The sequence below is a fragment of the Schistocerca cancellata genome, chromosome 2 (genome assembly GCF_023864275.1).
Source record: "Schistocerca cancellata isolate TAMUIC-IGC-003103 chromosome 2, iqSchCanc2.1, whole genome shotgun sequence".
Lineage (NCBI taxonomy): Eukaryota > Metazoa > Arthropoda > Insecta > Orthoptera > Acrididae > Schistocerca > Schistocerca cancellata.
In genome coordinates this window covers 548,996,075-549,015,389 of record NC_064627.1, presented here as the reverse complement: position 1 = coordinate 549,015,389, position 19,315 = coordinate 548,996,075, and the positions used below count along the sequence as shown (strand labels likewise).

The 19,315-nt window shown below is 45.0% G+C and overlaps 1 protein-coding gene across 1 annotated transcript in view; it reads right to left on the bottom strand.

Annotated features, from left to right (window-relative positions):
- LOC126156153 (glutamate receptor ionotropic, kainate 2-like) overlaps positions 1-19,315 on the bottom strand; it is a 281,981-nt gene that overhangs the window by 237,779 nt on the left and 24,887 nt on the right. The window contains exon 2 of the mRNA XM_049916279.1: positions 698-885. Within this exon, the coding sequence (XP_049772236.1) occupies positions 698-885 (188 nt within the window). The remainder of the gene's footprint in view (positions 1-697; positions 886-19,315) is intronic.

The following is a 19,315-nucleotide window of genomic DNA, read 5'->3' as shown; positions in this document are numbered from 1 at the left end:
ATTATGTTACTGAAATGTAAGAGCAGGACGGCTTCACAAAAACTCAATAAAAGGGAATCGAATATCATCGGCGTAGCGCTGCGCCGCAAGGGTGTAGGGGATGACAACCAAAAGGGTCCTGCTATCAACAGAAGTGGACCACAGACCATCACCCCTGGTTGTTGGGCCACATGGCGGGCTACAGTCAGGCTGGTATCCCAGTGTTATCACTGCAGTCTGGTGCGACTCCAGACACGTCTTCACTGGGCATGGAGGCTCAGCTCGAAGAGTGACTGACTCATCACTACAGACAATTCCACTCGAGTCGCTGCTGGCAGGGGTGGAATATCAACCTGACTTTCACCCGTCATACGGCCCAACAACCACCAATGATGGTTTGGGGTGTCACTTCTTTTCATAGCAGGACCACTTTCGTTGTCATCCCCTACACCCTTAGAGCGCAGCAGTACATCGACGTTATTGTACGCCCCGTTTAGTTGCCCTTTATGTCAAGCGATCCTGGGTTTACATTTCAGCAAGATTGTGTCCGCCTGCACATGGCGAGAATTTCTGCTGCTTGTCTTCGTGCCTGCCAAACCCTACATTGGCTAACAAGGTATATTTTTTACACAGATAGTTTGATACTGATAACTGTACATTATTTTTCTTACTGAGTGACTTGAACGAATATCTGCTCACATGAGTACTGATGGCTCACCTGCGACAGCAGATGAGACTCAGGGTGCAGGTTGAGCTGGTAGGAGGCTGCGGTTGGCGGAGTGGGGTCCCAGTTGAGCACCAACTGGGGGACGTGCAACCGGTCGCAGATGGAGCGCACGATGTCTGTGGAGGCGCTCTGCGAGGGGCCGATGATGCCCGCCACGCCCTGCTCCATCAGCCTGCACACTGCCGACAAAACTTTACTTCTTTATCCTCTAACAATGAAGTTCACTTCGAGCATTTCAACGAAAAATAATACTTGTTTCCTCTGTTGTAATTCTTCATGCTTTCCCGGCGATCTGTTGACGTCTAGGATATTCGGGAATCCAGCCAGATGTTCGCGTCGTTCTCGCACGATATTTCAACAGCGTGCCTCGCTGTCTTCTTCAGGTGCTACCTGAGACTGGTCCTTGGGTCGATCGAGTCAAGTATTTATGCCTGGGAGGAGCTGGGCGTTCCCTAATCGGTCCGCGCCGGGTGGAGTGTTCCATCTGTGGTCCCCGCCCGCCAGACTCTTAGTTCGAGTTAGTCTTCCGTAGTGTGCAGACGTGCTACGCGTGCGCTGCCATGAGTTCGGCATCTAGCTCAGCGGAGGGTGTGGCGGATCGCCGTCCGGCGGAGCTCGCTTCGTCGGCGGCCCCATCCGGCCCCCCAACCATGACGACCCGGCAAAGGCGTAAGGGCAATGATTTATTGACGACCACAGCGAGGACTCTGGACATGGCAATGGATTATTCTACTGACGCGTCGTTGGACGACGACGCTACTCGCCCGTCGACGTCCCAGTTTCGACGGAAGCGCAGCGATCCTGGACCTGGACTGCCCCATGTGGCGCCCACTGAAGACGGCTTTCTTCGTCCGCCGAAAAAGAAGCAGGCGAAGACCAAGGCCCCGGCGGCCGCGCCTGTCGTGCCTGTAAGCAACAGGTTTGACGTCATCGACGATGGAGGTGTGGCGCCGCCGGCTAATGCGGCACCACAGCAGTCACAACACCTCCACCAACAACAGCAGCAGCAGCAACCACAACAGCAGCAGCATAAAATTCCACCGATCGTCCTGCAATATCCGGACACTTATCTGAAATTGTACGATTGGCTGACGCAACATCTGAAGCAGCCTTTCACAGCGAAGCAGGCTGGAGGCGATAAGTTAAAACTCACTGTCACGGCCACTGAAGACTACGTCAAGGTTATGGACATGGTGGGCGCCGAGGGAATCCCGTGCTACACGTTTCCCACTGTTCGACCGCCCACTCTGAAGCTGATATTTCGAGGTATCGTCGATTCTCTTCCGAACGACAGACTCAAGGACGAATTGTCTGCATTGGGATTTGCGGCAACGGTCGTCGACTACCATCGGATGCCTGGCACGCAGCAGAAGTCAGGCCTCCGTGTGGTGGTTCTCCCGGACACACCAGAAAATCGTGATGTGTTTAAAGTCACCAGAATTTGTGCACTCTCCGTTTCTGTCGAGAAGCTGCGTAAATCACGAGGAGTGACTCAGTGCTTCCGCTGTCAGGGCTTTAACCACGTGGCGCGGCTCTGCACAATGCCGTTTCTATGTGTGAAGTGTGGCGGCCCTCATGACAGCCGCCAGTGTCCCGTCCCCAAAGAAGAACCTGCAAAATGCGGACTGTGTGGCGGCAGGCACCCAGCCAGCTATCGTTCCTGCCGGAAACACAAAGATGCTAGTCGCCGACAGAGGGGTTTACCACCTCTCAATGCCAAGACTAGACGTGCTGGGACCCATGTCGTCAGAAGCACACCTGCCAGCAGCAGATACACCGATGCACCGCAGCAGGAGCGCGTTCCACTGATGCAACGACGCGCAGCTTACGTCCTCCAGTCTCCGACGGCGGCGGATGTCTTGCGGGGCGACGCCTCTCCGGCGGCACCCCCACCAGCGGCATTTGAGATTGCCTCGGCGTCCTTTCCACCTCTTCGCGGCCGGCGCACCGACGACTTTGGACGTCCCCAACCGACCACTGCGGCAGCTGACGTCAACCAACTTCTGGCGCTCATGCAGACCATGATGACGGCCGTCACCGAGATGAGCCGAGCAATTCAAGCGCTCCCGGCAGTTCTTGCCACGACAGTTGAAGCGGCCATTCGTAGTTCGCTTCGAGCCACCAGCGACGTCGCACCTACTCAACATGCCTAGGCCCCGACGCTATGAAGACCTCTGTATAGCCACCTATAATGCGGATGGCATTTACCACGACCTACTGGAGGTTCGCCAATTCTTAGAAGATGAGCATGTCGACATCTGCATGGTCAGCGAAACGCATCTGAAGCCGGGCCTGAGGGCTAATCTCGCAAATTATCTCTGCTATCGGAACGATCGCCCCACTCAAGGCGGCGGTACAGCCATCTACATCAAGAGGACGATCTCGCACTATGTTGTCCCGACGCCTCCTTTGCGGAAGATGGAAGCGACAGCTGTGGCCGTCGAGACTTCGGTCGGCACCGTCACCTTTGTGGCCGTCTACCGCCCACCTAAGCCGCACATTGACGTCGACGATGCGAAGGCTTTGTTGCGCCTTCCTGGAAAGCTGTTCCTCGCCGGTGACTTTAACGCAAAGCATGCAGCGTGGAACTCACTCACCACCACTTATGACGGTCGCCGTCTCCTCCACGTCCTTGAGCAAGCTGATGCGCATGCTTGTGGGCCCGATGAACCGACATGCTACCCCTCCCGGGGCACTCCGGACGTCCTGGATATCGCAATCACCAAGGGCCTGAATCAGTTCATGACGGCAGAAGTGAGACATGCTCTCAATTCTAACCATCTGCCTGTCATTTTCCAGCTGAATGTCCATCTTCCTCCGCAGACGCCGCGGTGGAATCTGCGACGTACACATTGGGATGGCTACCGGGAACGGCTCCCCCATCTGCTGGCATTCACTCCACCGGATGCGCCCGTCGATGTTGCCGCGGCGGGGTTCTCCACTGCTGTTACCACGGCCCTCCGGCAGTCCACGCCACAGGCCGGTCAGCGGCAGCCACTTCGTCCAGGGTTACCTCATGAGATCCTGGACCTTATCCGTCTTCGCAATCGTCTCTGCAAAGACTGGCGGCTCACCAGGGATCCGGACCTTAAGAGACGTATCAACCAACTTCGGCGCGACGTCAAGGCCGCCCTCGTCGCCCACAGGAACCAGCAGTGGGCCTCGAAACTCGAGGCCTTTACGCCGGATGCCAATCATTGGGACACGGTTCGCTTCTTCACTAAACGTCGGACGACTGTTCCTCCATTGGACGCCCCAGCTGGACTCGTCTACACCCCTGAGGACAAGGCCAACGCACTCGCCGATGTATTTGAAGCTAACTTCGTCCCTGTGAATGACCCGATAGACGTCCATCACGTTCAGCGCGTGGAGGCGGAAGTCCGGCACTACCTGGACCAACCTGCTGCTGTCGGTGAGGACCAAATTCCGCCCGTTACGACGGACGAAGTTCGGACGTGCATCGCTGGCCTGAACACCACCAAGGCGCCGGGGGCAGATGACATACCCAACCGAGCCCTGAAGGAACTTCCTCCAGCAGCCTATGTCTGGCTGGCTGCGGTTTTTAACAACATTTTCCGGGCGCTGACGTATCCAGAGGCATGGAAACGGGCTACAGTTATCCCCGTTCCAAAACCGGGGAAGAACAGGAAGGAACCGGCCAGTTATCGACCTATCAGCCTCCTCCCTCATATCAGTAAGGTCTTCGAACGGCTGCTGCTACGACGAATCCGCACCATAATGGACCAACGGCGGCTCCTCCCGCCGGAGCAGTTTGGGTTTCGACGCGGCCACTCCACCGAACAACAGGTGATCCGCGTCGTCGAAGACATCACCCTCGCCTTTAATAACCGGGAATACTGTGGGGCCGTATTCCTCGACATCTCCAAGGCATTCGACAGCGTCTGGCATCAGGGGCTCCTCTGGAAATTGATGCAGCACGGCTTTCCCCGATCGATGGTACAGCTGCTCGCCTCCTACCTCCGAGGGCGAACCTTTTCTGTTCGCGTTGCCAACTCCTGTTCGACTCTCCGGAACATCGACGCTGGCGTCCCTCAGGGATCCGTCCTTGGGCCGATCCTTTACTGCCTCTTTACGTCGGACATCCCCACCTCCCCCAGGGTGGAAAAAGCTATATACGCTGACGACACCGCCATCTACACCCGCAGCCGCTGGCCTCAGGCCATGCACCGTCGGCTTCAGGAAGCCTGTTCCGACCTTGAAGGATGGTCCCGCAAATGGCGGATCCGCTTCAACGCACAGAAGAGCCAGGCCGTCATCTTTACCAGGAGACGTCCGCCGCATGTGCCGGAACTTCGGTTATTCGGCGAAGTCATCGCGTGGCTGCCCTCAGTGACGTATCTCGGTGTCGTGCTGGATCGTCAGCTCATCTGGCAACAGCATGTCACGGCCACCCGCCGGAAAGTGGACCAGCGCCTGGGAGCACTTTACCCGCTGCTTAATGAAGGCTCCTCACTGTCGGTTGCGAATGGCCTCCTCATCTACAGGCTGTTCGTACGGCCGATTATGGACTATGCCTGCGTCGCCTGGGGCAATGCTGCCACCCGCCACATTCAACGACTTCAAGCGCTGGAGAATAAGGCGTTCCGACGAATCCTCCACGTGCACCCGCAGTTCCCGTCTCGTTACGTACACGAAGCTCTGCAGGAACCTGAGGTCCTTCGCAGATTTCAACAAAAAGCCAGACGCCTGTATCACAAAGCCGTGGTCTCGGAGAACCCACTCATACGGAACATCGGAGTCCCGTCAGATGTTCGGGACACATACCAACGACCAGTCGCACTGCTTAACAGGTAACGCACCTGGCAGTGTCCAACCCACAGAAGTCCAATTCCATTTGATTCTCTAATCCGCCAATAAAGAAGACATTTTCCTCCACCTGAAGTTCCTTCTCCCATACCCAGACTTAGTAGTCGATGCCTTCGGGTAAATACTACATTCCCTCAACCCTGCCGGTAGTTTAGATGATGCGGACCGGTGCCCGCCAGACTCGGCTTCAATGGACCCCTCCAGTCGCAGATGTTCCGATTGCCGTCGGCGCCCGTTCTGGCCGTCCTCAACGGATGTGGTTATCATCTGAGGTGTGTCAGACCTGATCTGAGGTGTGTCAGACCTGGTCTGAGATGTTGGGTACTCTATCTCCTGACTGTTACTATGATTTCCACTTCTGTTTCGTGCTGGGCGCTCCCTAATCGGTCCGCGCCGCGTCGTGCGTCCCCTCTGAGGTCCGCACCCGCCAGACGCGGCTACATTGTCCCTCTCTGGTCGCTGGTGTTCCCTCCGCCGTCCGCGCCCGGCCTGGCCGTCTTCTGAAGTCGAGTTCGTGATCTGGGGTGTGTCAGATCTGGTCTCCAATGTCAGACACCTTGTCTAACGGCTGTTCTCTCGGTCTCCACTTCTATTTCTTGTAGAATCCCTGAGTGTCCTGCGTTGAGTTTTCACAAGCTCAAGCGCTGGATTCCAGGCAGTGCTGATTTGGTATCCCGAGTCACGGTTGATTAGATTGTCTGTGACCTTAATCTCAATGGCTTCTTTAATGACACTGTCCCAAAATCTTGAGGTCTGTGTCACAATCTTGGTGTCATTGTAATCCATTGAATGACCAAGTTCCAGACAATGCTCTGCTATGGCTGATTTAGTTGCCTACCTGAGTCTGGTATGTCTCTGGTGTTCTTTACACCTGATGTTCATAGTTCTGATGGTCTGGCCAATGTATGACATCCCACACTGACATGGTATGTTGTAAATACCTGGCTTGCGTAGCCCCAGGTCATCTTTTACATTCCCCAGCATAGCCCCAATTTTGGTGGGTGGGCAAAATATGCTCTTGATGTCATATTTATGGAGAATCCTGTTGATCTTGGCAGAGATAGGTCCGGCATATGTACCGCAAACCTACTCGCACTGACTTATACCTACAAGCCAGCAGTTACCACCATACGGCACAGAAGAATGGAGTGCTCAAAACACTGGTCCACAGAGCACAAACTCTGTCAGATACTGATAGTCTGGCCACAGAAATAGAACACTTACAATCAGTGTTCAGCAGGAATGGGTACTCCTCTAGAGATATCCAGAAGGCACTTCAACCTGCTAACCGGCCAAAGGATCAAGAAGAAGAACCAGAAGAGGCAAAGAAGATGGCATACCTGCCATATGCCGGACCTATCTCTGCCAAGATCAGCGGACGGCGGAGGGAACACCAGCGACCAGAGAGGGACAATGTAGCCGCGTCTGGCGGGCGCGGACCTCAGAGGGAACACACGACGCGGCGCGGACCGATTAGGGAGCGCCCAGCACGAAACAGAAGTAGAAATCATAGTAACAGTCAGGAGATAGAGTACCCAACATCTCAGACCAGGTCTGACACACCTCAGATGATAACTACATCCGTTGAGGACGGCCAGAACCGGCGCCGACGGCAGTCGGAACATCTGCGACTGGAGGGGTCCATTGAAGCCGAGTCTGGCGGGCGCGGACCACAGATGGAACACTCGACCCGGCGCGGACCGATTAGGGAACGCCCAGCTCCTCCCAGGCATAAATAATGGACTCGATCGACCCAAGGACCAGTCTCAGGTAGCACCTGAAGAAGACAGCGAGGCACGCTGTTGAAATATCGTGCGAGAACGACGCGAACATCCGGTTGGATTCCCGAATATCCAAGATGTCACTTGTATCCTCTGCCCTAAACGAGACGTTCATGGGTGTATTTTAGTTCTATGTTCTACCCGGTGAGTAAATTAAGCTTTTCAGTTATTTCTGGGGCCTTTTAAGACATCGCGTTTCTATGTTTTCTTAGACGAGTGGTTCGAAAAATGTTCATAAATAACGTATAGTCTCTTACATGTAATCGTCATCCTCAAGATCACCGTGCGTCGTGGGTACTGACCTCCTAGAGACATTTCCATAGATTACAGACTTCAGATAAACGCATCCATGTTGCAACCACACATTTTCTAACGTTGTACACACGCATTCCACCAGCGCGTTCTCTCGGTCTTTTCTTATCTATAGAAATCCATAAAAGAAATTTCTCTACCATCCACTCCACCTCCACATGCCCCGAACTCTCAATTTCACTTTCATTACAGAGATGATTGTCTTCCTGTCCAATCTGACACCTGTTCCATTTGGTAATTTTCATACCACTCCTAGTAATTCCGTAATTTGTAACGCTTACAGTACATTTCTGTATCTGGATAGTGAAAAGCATTTTTTCTCCGTCACCATGCGCAGCATATCGTATCGCTTCAGACTAAAAGACACGAAGTTTCACTGTACTTAGAGTTGAAGAAATTCTCTACTAATTGAATAGTTGAATTTTTGGAGTCCTGACTAGCATGAACGCCTGTATTTCAGCTGTTGATATTTATTATTAGTACTTATCTTGAATAACACAAGTTATCAATTGTAACTAAATGCTAGGCGACTGAGGTAATTTTGAGGTATATGTGGATAAAAAACCATTATTGTAGACATTATTCCTCGAATTTGTTAGCCTATTTTTAAACGTTACAAATTTGTCAATTTAGGCACTCGCAAGCAAACTGTTCTTTTTTTAGATCCTGCAGTATATCACTGAAAGAATTGGTGTGTTGTCGCTCGTGAGGATGGTGGAGAGACTGACTGATGACTGTTTCACTATAGCCTCCTCTAGTGATACCACTAAGTAAGGTGAACCGACTGGATAAAAAGGCCAAAGAAAGGCTTGAAGTTGACTGTGTATCAATTATTCTTCTCTACAACGAATTTATGGAAGGAGGGGCTCCTTTAGAGTCAGATCAAGAAAGTGCTCCCACTGGTTATTTTTTCATTTCCTTGATATGATGGTAGTAAGTGGATGGCTGCAGCATAGGGGAATTGTGGCTCTCTTGGTGTACCCAAAAAGAAAGCGAGGCCACTTCGTCAGTTAAAAACTGAAACAGCTGATGCCAAGTGCAAAATAATCAAATATGTAAGTGAGAGAAAGACGGAAAATGTTGTGTAGATAATGAATACGCAAAGAAGATGAAAATAGGGCATGTATCGAAGTCGATTCCCTGAAAGGTTGGTTGTGAAGACAATGTTGGACACTGGCCAGTTGTGTTTGACAAGGGAGGTAGATGCAAGATGTTGAACTGCAAGGGAGGTCCATCAGTTATCTGCCAGAAGCGTAATGTTATTTTCTGCACCGACAAGAAAAGGAACTGTTTTCTGGACTTTCACAAAGAACAAAAACTATGAAGGTCATAAGGTTCAAATCCTTAAATATTTTCATGTGTCACGATAGTATATATATAATTATTTGCAAGCCAAAAGTTAATTCTTAAACGCTTAAGGTAGCAAATATGTAACGCTAAAAATATAATATATAAACATGATTTAATGCATTTTATTAATATATTTTTATTGTGGCCCTAAAGTAACTCAAATATAGCACTTAGAATTTTTTTCTTTATTGCCTCATAATTCTGTCCATACAGGGTTGTGACATACTGCTAGCTGAGCAACCTTCGGTATTTAAGGGTTTTCGCTTTAACTGTCCATGTTACGCAGCCGTATGTCAAAATGAATAATACACATTGATTGTGAACTTTTCCTAACTGATCAGCAACTCTTTGTTAAGATCTGCAGTTCAAGCGGCCTCCGCCTGTGGCCACTGCCACAACCACCTGCATTACCACTTTATCTATGATATCATCATCAGTGACAAGCCACGTCCTTTTATCTATGACGTCATTTTCAATACATCACTTCTTTTGGAACGGTAACAGCCATTGAAACGAAGCGGTCAATCACAATATACTTCCCTCCATTTTCGCCATCTACAAACCTCTCCAACCGATATGAATCTATTGTGCCATGTTCAAAAACATTATCAAAACATTACGTATAAGGTGGAAGTTCTAGTATTTCTACACCTAAAACTTATCAGATTCGTCATCACCAAAAAAACATTTAGTCACACACATACAAACAAACAAACACACACACACACACACATGCACACACACACGTACAATGTTTATATGAATTTAAAGGTTAAACAGCACTCGTGAACTTATACAATTCAATCACTGTACTCAGCTGAATATTTCCACATCTAAATTGTGCCACGTACCACGTGCTGTCCTTCAAGTGTCACAACGTTAATTCACGCCTGCAAAAATACATAAACTTCATCAGCAACACAATATTTATTTGAGTGTTATATCCACACATAAAATATCCAAATTCATGCCTAAAACTTTACTGAAACTATGAACTTAAATGCCAGGGTACCTTCACAATGCCTGAATTGTCGCAAGATACATTTGGGTGGAAATAATAATAATAATAATAAATTCCGAAAAGCCCGTCGTCGTTTCATTTTAGGCGTAAATGAGGCTATGTTAAAAAACACACATGACCAAGCCCATAACTGCACAAAACGCATGCTCGTTAAAATACTATGATAAGCAAGCAAGCAGCGTAAACTGACACAAACAAGTAGGCAGTTTGAATTAGTGTCAGCACTGGAAGAATGCAGTTATTTCATCTCTGACGAGGACTTGCAACCTATGTCCTCAATTATTTGTTGGGTGTATTCCAATCTCTGTCTTCCTCTACAACTTTTGCCCTCTACAGCTCCCTCTAGTACCATGGAAGTCATTCCCTCACGTCTTAACAGATATCTTATCATTCTGTCCCTTCTCCTTTCAGTGTTTTCCATATATTTCTTTCCTCTCCGATTCTGCGCAGGACCTCTTCATTCCTTGCCTTATCAGTCCACCTGATTTTCAACATTCGTCTGTAGCACCACATCTCAAACGCTTCCATTCTCTTCTGTTCCAGTTTTCCCACAGTGTTTCACTGCAAAACAATTCTGTGCTCCAAACCTACATTCTCAGAAATTTTTTCCTCAAGTTAAGCCCTGTATTTGATACTAGTAGACTTCTCTTGGCCAGGAATGCCCATTTTGCCAGTGCTAGTCGGCTTTTGATGTCCTACTTGCTCATTCCGCCATTGGTTACTTTGCTGCCCAGGTAGTAGAATTCTTCCTGGCCATCGATTCTGATGTTAAGTTCCTCGCTGTTCTCATTTCTGCTCCTTCTCATTACTTTCGTCTTTCTTCGATTTACTCTCAGTTCATACTCTGTACTCATTAGCCTATTTATTCCGTTCAGCAAATCATTTAATTCTTCTTCACTGTCAGTCAGGATAGCAATGCCATCAGCGAATTGTATCATTGGTATCCTTTCACCTTGAATTTTAATTTCACTCCTGAATCTTTCTTTTATTTTCATCATTGCTTCTTCAATGTACGTATTGAATAGTAGGGGCAAAAGACTACATTCCTATCTTACACCCTTTTGCCATTTCGTCTTAGCTTCCCTGCACTTCCTATATATTTCATTCCTCAGCGACTTGTATTCTGTATTCCTGATTTTACTTCAACATTTTTGCACTTCCTTCTTTCATCGACCAACTGAAGTATTTCTTCTGTTACCCATAGTTACTTTGTATTTAGTCGTCCATTCTTATTATTCCCTCTTTGCTCTCCCTATAGCTTACCCCTACTTTTCTCAGAATTTCGAACATCTTGCCCCATTTTACATTGTCGAACGCTTTGTCCAGAATTGCCTCTCTCGTGCCTCTACTTTTCCTAAAGCCAAACACATTGGCATGTAACGCATCCTCAGTTTTATTTTCTATTCTTCTGTGTATTACTCTTGTCAGCAACTTGGACGCATGAGCTGATAAGCTGATTGTGCGATAATTCTCGCACTTGTCAGCTCTTGCAGCCTTCGGAATTATGTGGATGATATTTTTTCCCAAAGTCAGATGCTATGTCGACAGACTTATACATTCTACACACCAACGTGAATAGTCGTTTTGTTGCCACTTTCCAAAACTATTTTAGGAATTCTGTTGGAATGTTACCTATCCTTTCTGCCTTATTTGATCGGAAGTCCTTCAAAGCTCTTTTAAATTCAGATTCTAATACTGTATCTCCTATCTCTTCTAAATCGACTCCTGTTTCTTATTCTATCACATCACAGAAATTAATCCCCTCGTAGAGGCCTTCAGTGTTCTCTTTCCACCTATCCGCTCTCTCCTCTGCATTCAGCAGTGAAATTCCCGTTGCACTCTTAATGTTCCCATCCTTGCTTTTCATTTCAGTTATTTTGACTTTCCTTTAAGCTGAGTCAGTCCTTCCGACAATCATTTCTTTTTAGATTTCCTCACATTTTCCATGCGGCCATTTCGTCTTAGCTTCCCTGCACTTCCTACATATTTCATTCCTCAGCGACTTGTATTCTGTATTCCTGATTTTATATCAACATTTTTGTACTTCCTTCTTTCATCGATCAACTGAAGTATTTCTTCTGTTACCCATAGTTACTTTCGATGTACCTATATTTTATTTCCAACTTCCGTGATCGCCTATTTTAGAGACGTCCGTTTCCCTTCAATTGTTCTGCCTACAGAGCAAATCCTTAGTGCAGTATCAACAGCCTCAGAGAACTTCAAGCGTATCTCATCATTGCTTAGTACTTCCGTATCCACTTCTTTGCGTATTGATTTTTCCTGACTAATTTCTTAAACGTCAGCGTACTCTTCATCACTACTGCATTGTGATCGGAATCTATATCTGCTCCTGGGTACGCCTTACAATCCACAATCTGATTTCGGAATTTCTACTTGGCCATGATGTAATCTATCTGAAATCTCCCCTTATCACCCGGCGTTTTACAAGTGTACCTGCTCCTCGCGATTCTTGAACAGACTATTGGCTATTAATGGCTGAAATTTATTACAGAACTCAATTAGTCTTTCTCCTCTGTCATTCCTTGTCCCAAGCCCATATTCTTTTGTAACCTTTTGTTCACCTCCTTCCTCTGCAACTGCATTCCAGTCCCCCATGACTATTAGATTTTCATCTCCCTTTACGTATTGTATTACCCTTTCAATATCCTCATATACTTTCTCTATCTCTTCATCTTCAGCTTGCGACGTCGGCATATATATCTGAACTATAGTTGTTCATGTTGGCTTGCTGTCTGTTGTGATGAAAACAGCGCTATCACTGAACTGTTCACGGTAACACACACTCTGCCCTTTTTTCCTATTCATTACTATTCCCGTTATATCATTTTCTACTGCTGCTGATATTACCCTTTACTCATCTGCCCATAAATCCTTGGCTTCTTTCCATTTCACTTCACTTACTCCTACTATATCTAGTCTGAACCTTTGAATTTCCCATTTCAGATTTTCTAGCTTCCCTATCACGTTCAAGCTTCTGACTTTCTACGCCCCGACTTGTAGAACGTTATTCACCCATTCGTTATTCAATCTTTTTTTCCTGGTCATCTCCCCTTTTCAGTCCCCTACCGGAGATCAGAACAGGGGACTATTTCTGAATCTTTTGCTAATGGAAAGATCGTCATGACACTTCTTCAGTTATAGGCCACATGACCTGCGGATATACGCCTTGCAACCTCTTGCCGTTCATCATTGCTGATTCTTCCGCCTTTAGGGGCAGTCTCCCACCCCAAAGACAAGAGAGTGCTCTGAACCTCTGTCCGCTCCTCCGCCCTCTTGGACAAGGCCGTTGGCAGAATGAGGGAGGCTGACTTCCTACGCCGGAAGTCTTCTGTAGCCATTGTTGATTATTAATCAAAATTTAAGCGGTGGCGGGCTTCTAACCAGAGACCGAGTTCGCTTTGATTACTATTAGTAACTGATTGCCACATTTCTAATTCTAAATCTAAACTGGTCTATAACTGTACAAAACGCTCATAGCTACGTAGGCAGCTGACATTTCATTGTAGTCCTAAATGAAGTAGCAACGAAAACAACGCTGAACAAGCAACTGTTTAAGGGGAGAAGAGCATACTAACATGCCCAAAATTTATGTCTAAGGCCACAACGCAATTTTCATGCTTGAGATACCCATAAAAATGGTATAACTTACAGTATTTCCAAGTCTGCAATGTATGTAGGAAGTAGGTCAGCGAGACACAGTATTTATGCAAGTATTATAGTGGTACCTCTACGTCTAAAACATCTGTCAAAATATATAAAAATATTGTTGTTTCATTGTGAGGCTAGTTTATTCATGGTGGAATGAACTGATTTTGATTAACTGATGTTTTAGAAGTTTTTCAGTAATTCTTCACTTCAGTAAGCACAATTATAAAACACTGAGATGAAAATTCGCTACCTCGAAAATATAATCTTTGCATCATGAAAATTCAAGCTTTTCACCAAAACAAAATTATTTCTCAGAAAGTGGAAGATTTCAAGTAAAAAACCCACATGACGCTGCTGTGCTTAATTAACTGATCTGTAAGATTTAAAAAAGTGCAAATTTTGCACCACGAAAATTCGATTTCTGCACCAAAATAAAATTATTTTTTGAAGTATGTAAGATTTCAAGTACAAAACATATATGGCGCTAATACTGTAACTTAACTATCCTATTAGATTTTTAAAAAATACACACGGCTCACATATTGGCACTACTCACAAAACTACGGAGGCTATGACGAAAGGTCGACTATTGTACCACACTTTGCAAAAGCCACAGTGGAACCTCGAATTAAATATTGGCACCTCTAAATTATCTTCATTATTTCTAAAAATACACACATCTTACTTACTGGCAATAGTGATACAACTTCCAGGTTAGTTGACAAGCTTAATTCTAGCTTTGTACCGCTCACTAAATTTATCAAAATAAAAAAAAAATTTCAATGACATTCCAAAACACGCATGGGCACTACTGCTGGTCTGAGTAATGGCTTTTAAGTGCACTTGTATTCGAGAAGAGTTTTACCTTTGTACCAAAATAAAGGACTTTGTTCGCACGTCTAAATTTGCAGAAATTCGGTTAAAACAAATATGAAAATCAGCCAAATTTAATGGTGATGCCCGTGCTAGAGTATTTTCTGTGTCTTGTAGTACATTGCCATTTTCTGCTAATCTATCCATGCATTGTAGATATTTTTTACATTTCGATCGTTTAACTGAATTTTGTACTACAAATGGATTGGTTTTGAAGACAACAAGGTTTAAGAGAAGACCACATAAGTTAATAACGTGGAAATGCCCTAACGTCAAGCTAGGAGAGTTCCAGATAGATCATGTGGCCACTGATCAGAAATTCCATAGGGAAATCTATAATGTTAAAGTGCTGCGTGGCGTCGACGTTGATTCAGACCACAACATTTCAAACATTAAAATCAAACTGACATCTAAAAGCAAAAGCAGACCTCAAAAGTTAGACACAAAAGGAACATGCAACCCTAGTTATATTATTAATAGTCAGATATATTACGAGAGATCAAGAATACCTTTAAGCGACAATCTAGAAGCCACTGTCAATCGATTAAAAGCCTTGGCTGAGAAAGTAGCTCCTGTACGGAAACGCAAGAAACATGCTTGGTAGAATGAGGAATGCTATTTAGCGATTCAACATAGACATAAGGCCTGGTTAAATGACCAACAGAAGAGAACTGAATGCTCCAGGGAGGAATTAATAAATGCTAGACTATCAACCGCCAAAGAAATTAGAAGCGTCAAAAGGCAATTTCATAAGGACTCGCTAAAATCTATCGAGGATGCTGTCAATCGCCACAAGACAACAGATTACTATCAGAAGTTCAAACAGTACCAGACGAAATACACTCCACCTACTCTTATGATGAAGTATACAAACGGAAAGGTAGCATATAACAATTATGATAATTCAATGATATTGGCTAGATATTTAAAACAGTTACTAAATAGCGGGGACCTTGAACATCGTTTGGAATTTGACTCCTATCCAAGAAACAAAACGCATCCAGATGAAGTATAAGCAGTGATTAACGCACTTCGGAATTATAAAGCAGCAGTTGAGAACCAACTAGTGGCAGAACTTTGGAAATATGCAAATGTACAAACTGTTCTGAACTTACACAAGCATTTTACTGACATTTGGAATACTGAGAAGTTACCAGGGGAATGTAATGTTGCAATAATCCATCCACTACACGAAAAAGGAGCTAGATCGGATCTAAATAATTATAGGTGTATAACCCTGCTGGATATTACTAATAATTTTTTTTCCACGGTTCTGTATTTCAGATATCATGAACAGCTTGATGGTGAAATAGGCGAATATCAAGGAGTCTTTCGTCTAGGACGAAAAAGCTGTCCTGATCAAATTATTAGTCTCAAATGGCTAATGAAGCATCAAAGGGCGAGGAACAAGAAGCTAGTGATCACCTTTGTCGATTTTAAAAAAGTCTACGATAGTATCCATCGTGAATCTCTTCTGTCAATTCTTAAAGAATTTGGTTTATTTCAGAAACTTGTCAACCTGGTTATAGCCAACCTTCGAAATGCCAAAGCTAGAGTAAGATTCAGAAATGAATTCTCTGAACCTTTTGAGGTTCATACTGGCCTTCGACAAAGCGATGGATTGTCTCCATTATTGTTCAATTGTGTGCTGGAGAAAATCATGCGTGAATGGAAGAAGATATGCCCACCATCTGCTAAGATTGGAAGAAAGATTGGACTTAACTGCCTTGCAATTGCAGATGATTTGGCGCTGATAGCAAACAATATTGATGAAGCAAAGGTTCAGATAGAACAACTAGAAAGATTAGCGGCAAAGGTTGGATTGCAAATTTCGTTTGAGAAAACAGAAATGATGCCCAGCTTCCCAATTGACACATCCCATATCATACTTCATAATGATCAAAAAATTAAAGCAGTAAAAAAGTTTAAATATCTTGGTGAGATTATTACGTGGAATGCTAATGAAGGAGCATCAATAGATAGTAGAACATTAAAACTACAGCGAGCGCAGAGAACCAAATGGCCAACCTACAAGAAACGATCTCTCTCAGCAAATGCTAAATTTCGCCATTACTCCTCCGTCGTTAAACCGGAAGCAGCATATGCAAGTGAAACACTTATTCAAACCAAATACTCAAGCAACTACTGACATATTGCAGAAAGTTGATAGAAGAATTCTCCGAACAATTATCAGTCAAAAACATCAAGTTAATGGGCAGTGGAGACTTTTGCCCAATTCAGTAGTGTATAACGAAAGCGAATTCATTATTAATCTAATGCGGAAAAGAAGGATTGCATTTTTCGGCCCCATATCTCGCCTACCAAATACTAGAATCCTGAAGCAAATTTTTAACTACTTCTGGAACAGTAAAACCAAAAACATCTGGTTTAAAGAAGTACAAAGTGATCTGGATGAATTGAACATCACCCCACATCAGATTCAACACAGAGAAGAGAAACTCCTTCTGAAGAACAAATACACGGCTGATATTCAAACCATCAGAACGAAAGATGTATGTCATATCTGCAGAAGATCACAGCGAATGAAGAAATTTTGAGAAAAGAAGAAATTACTGACTGCTAAGACCTAAACTTAATCATTGTAGGCTTTGTTGTATTATGTTTGATTTTAGTGCTCCAATGTGGGCGTAGACCATGTAAATAAATTTCGATCCATTCCATTTTTAATGTTATGTGTGAATGAAATGCAGTGTGCAACATTTTGACTTTCGAGTCCTTTGTGTTCCGTTCTGCTATAACTAACACTAAATTCCGCCCGATCAGGCCATGAAGGCCCAACGGTACCGACCGACCGCCGTGTCATCCTCAGTCGACAGTCGTCACTCGATGAGGATATGAAGGGGCATGTAATCAGCACACCGCTTCCCCGGCCGTATGTCAGTTTACGAGACCGGAGCCGCTACTTCTCGATCAAGTAGCTCCTCAGTTTGCCTCACAAAGGCTGAGTGCACCCCGCTTGCCAACAGCGCTCGGCAGACTGGCTGGTCACCTACCCAAGTGCTAGCCCAGCCCTAAAGTTTGCATTATTTTCGTGACACATTGCGAACGACTCATATTTTTCCTACGATTACTCTTACACAATAGAGGCTAAATATCTGAAAGTTAAAAATGGCTTCAAATTTTCGACTTGTTTCAACAAGCAAAAACGATTAGTTAGCAAATCGATGTTTGTTAATGCCACCGACTCAAGCCTTGTTCCAACAAACAAAATTCTTAGATTTGTGACATATTATGCAAAGGTCAGTACTCCATCACTGACATCACAAGCTATGTCCCCTTTTCTGTGATATCATCATGAAATCACGAGTTTTAATGACTGGTAAAATGCCTGGATGAGCAAAATGCCAATACCTTGACGTATTTTGACAGATTTTTTTTAAATGTGGAAATATCTTTGTAACATTTAACGTAAACATTGTGTGTTGCTGCTGTATTTTTTGAAGTACATTTTAGACACATAAATAGTGTAAGTAGCACTCTGTATGTATTTTGTTGAATATTTTAAAAGTGAAAATAGCATTGTGACATTTGACGTAAATTTTCTGTGTGTGTTATGATCTTCCTCCCTCCCTCCCCCCCACCCCCCCTAAGACGACGCTTCTTTTGGTTTGTTTTGACCATATTCTCATTTGGGCCTAGGATGAAATGTAGCTTAGCGTGCTACATGTATTTTGCAAAGTTATAGAGAAATGTGGATGTGGAATTAGAATCGTGGCAACTAATTAGAGGCTTCATAGTCACCCTTGAGGCATGAAGTGTAGGCGATACATTAATTGCGTTCTTTCAGTCCTGACAATAACTCAGACTGCCTATTCGTTTATGTCAGCTATCTCTGTTTATCTATTTTCCTTCTTTTTTTAGTACACAGCCTCATTTTGATCCAAAAATCAGATGTCATTTTCGTGTATAGTATGTAATATTTTTATCCAGGTCTGTTTTGTGATAATTTAAACAGGGAAATAGCACTGGGACATTTCATTTACGGGCCCACAGTATGTGTTGGGCGTCAGTTTTGACTAATATTTTAAATGTAGATGTAAAATTGACATAAACATTGTGTTGCTGATGAAGTATACGTGTTTTTGCAGACACGCTAGGAACTGAATTAACATTGTGGCACTTGACAAACATCATGTGTTTTAGAACAATTTAGATGTGGGTGTAATCAGCTGAGGGTCCATTGTGCCTTACACTATTGTGTGTGTGTGTGTTTGTTAGTGTTTTTGTTGCTGATGACTAATCTTACGCATTTCAGATATGTAAATGCTGTAAATCACATCCTTTACGTAATTTTTTGATGAATAATTTTGAACAGGTCACGAAAAGTTCATATTTCTGTGATACTTATGAAGATGGCCAGCCAAGATGACGTCTCTGGGGTTATATTGAGACTGGATATTTCGATTTAATAGCCTGTGAATTACTGGGATCTGTTGCTGCTTCATTTTAGTGGCTGTCACTATTCCAAGAAAAGAGGTGTGGCTTCTTCGATCGTGAATGATGTCACAGATAAGGGATATGTGGCTTGTCATTTGGTGACTGTGACCTCATAGAGAAGGAAGCTTGGTGCGTGGGCATGCAAGGTATGACTGCAATGTCATCAGTGGGGCTTCACCTGAACTATATACGTGAACAAAATATTCCAAAGAGTATACAGCACTAATAATACTGTCCAACTATTCACTGTCCTCGGCTGCCTTCAAGAGAAGAATTCTTCAAGTGGTTCTGCAATTTCGCTGTTAATTTGTGATTCTT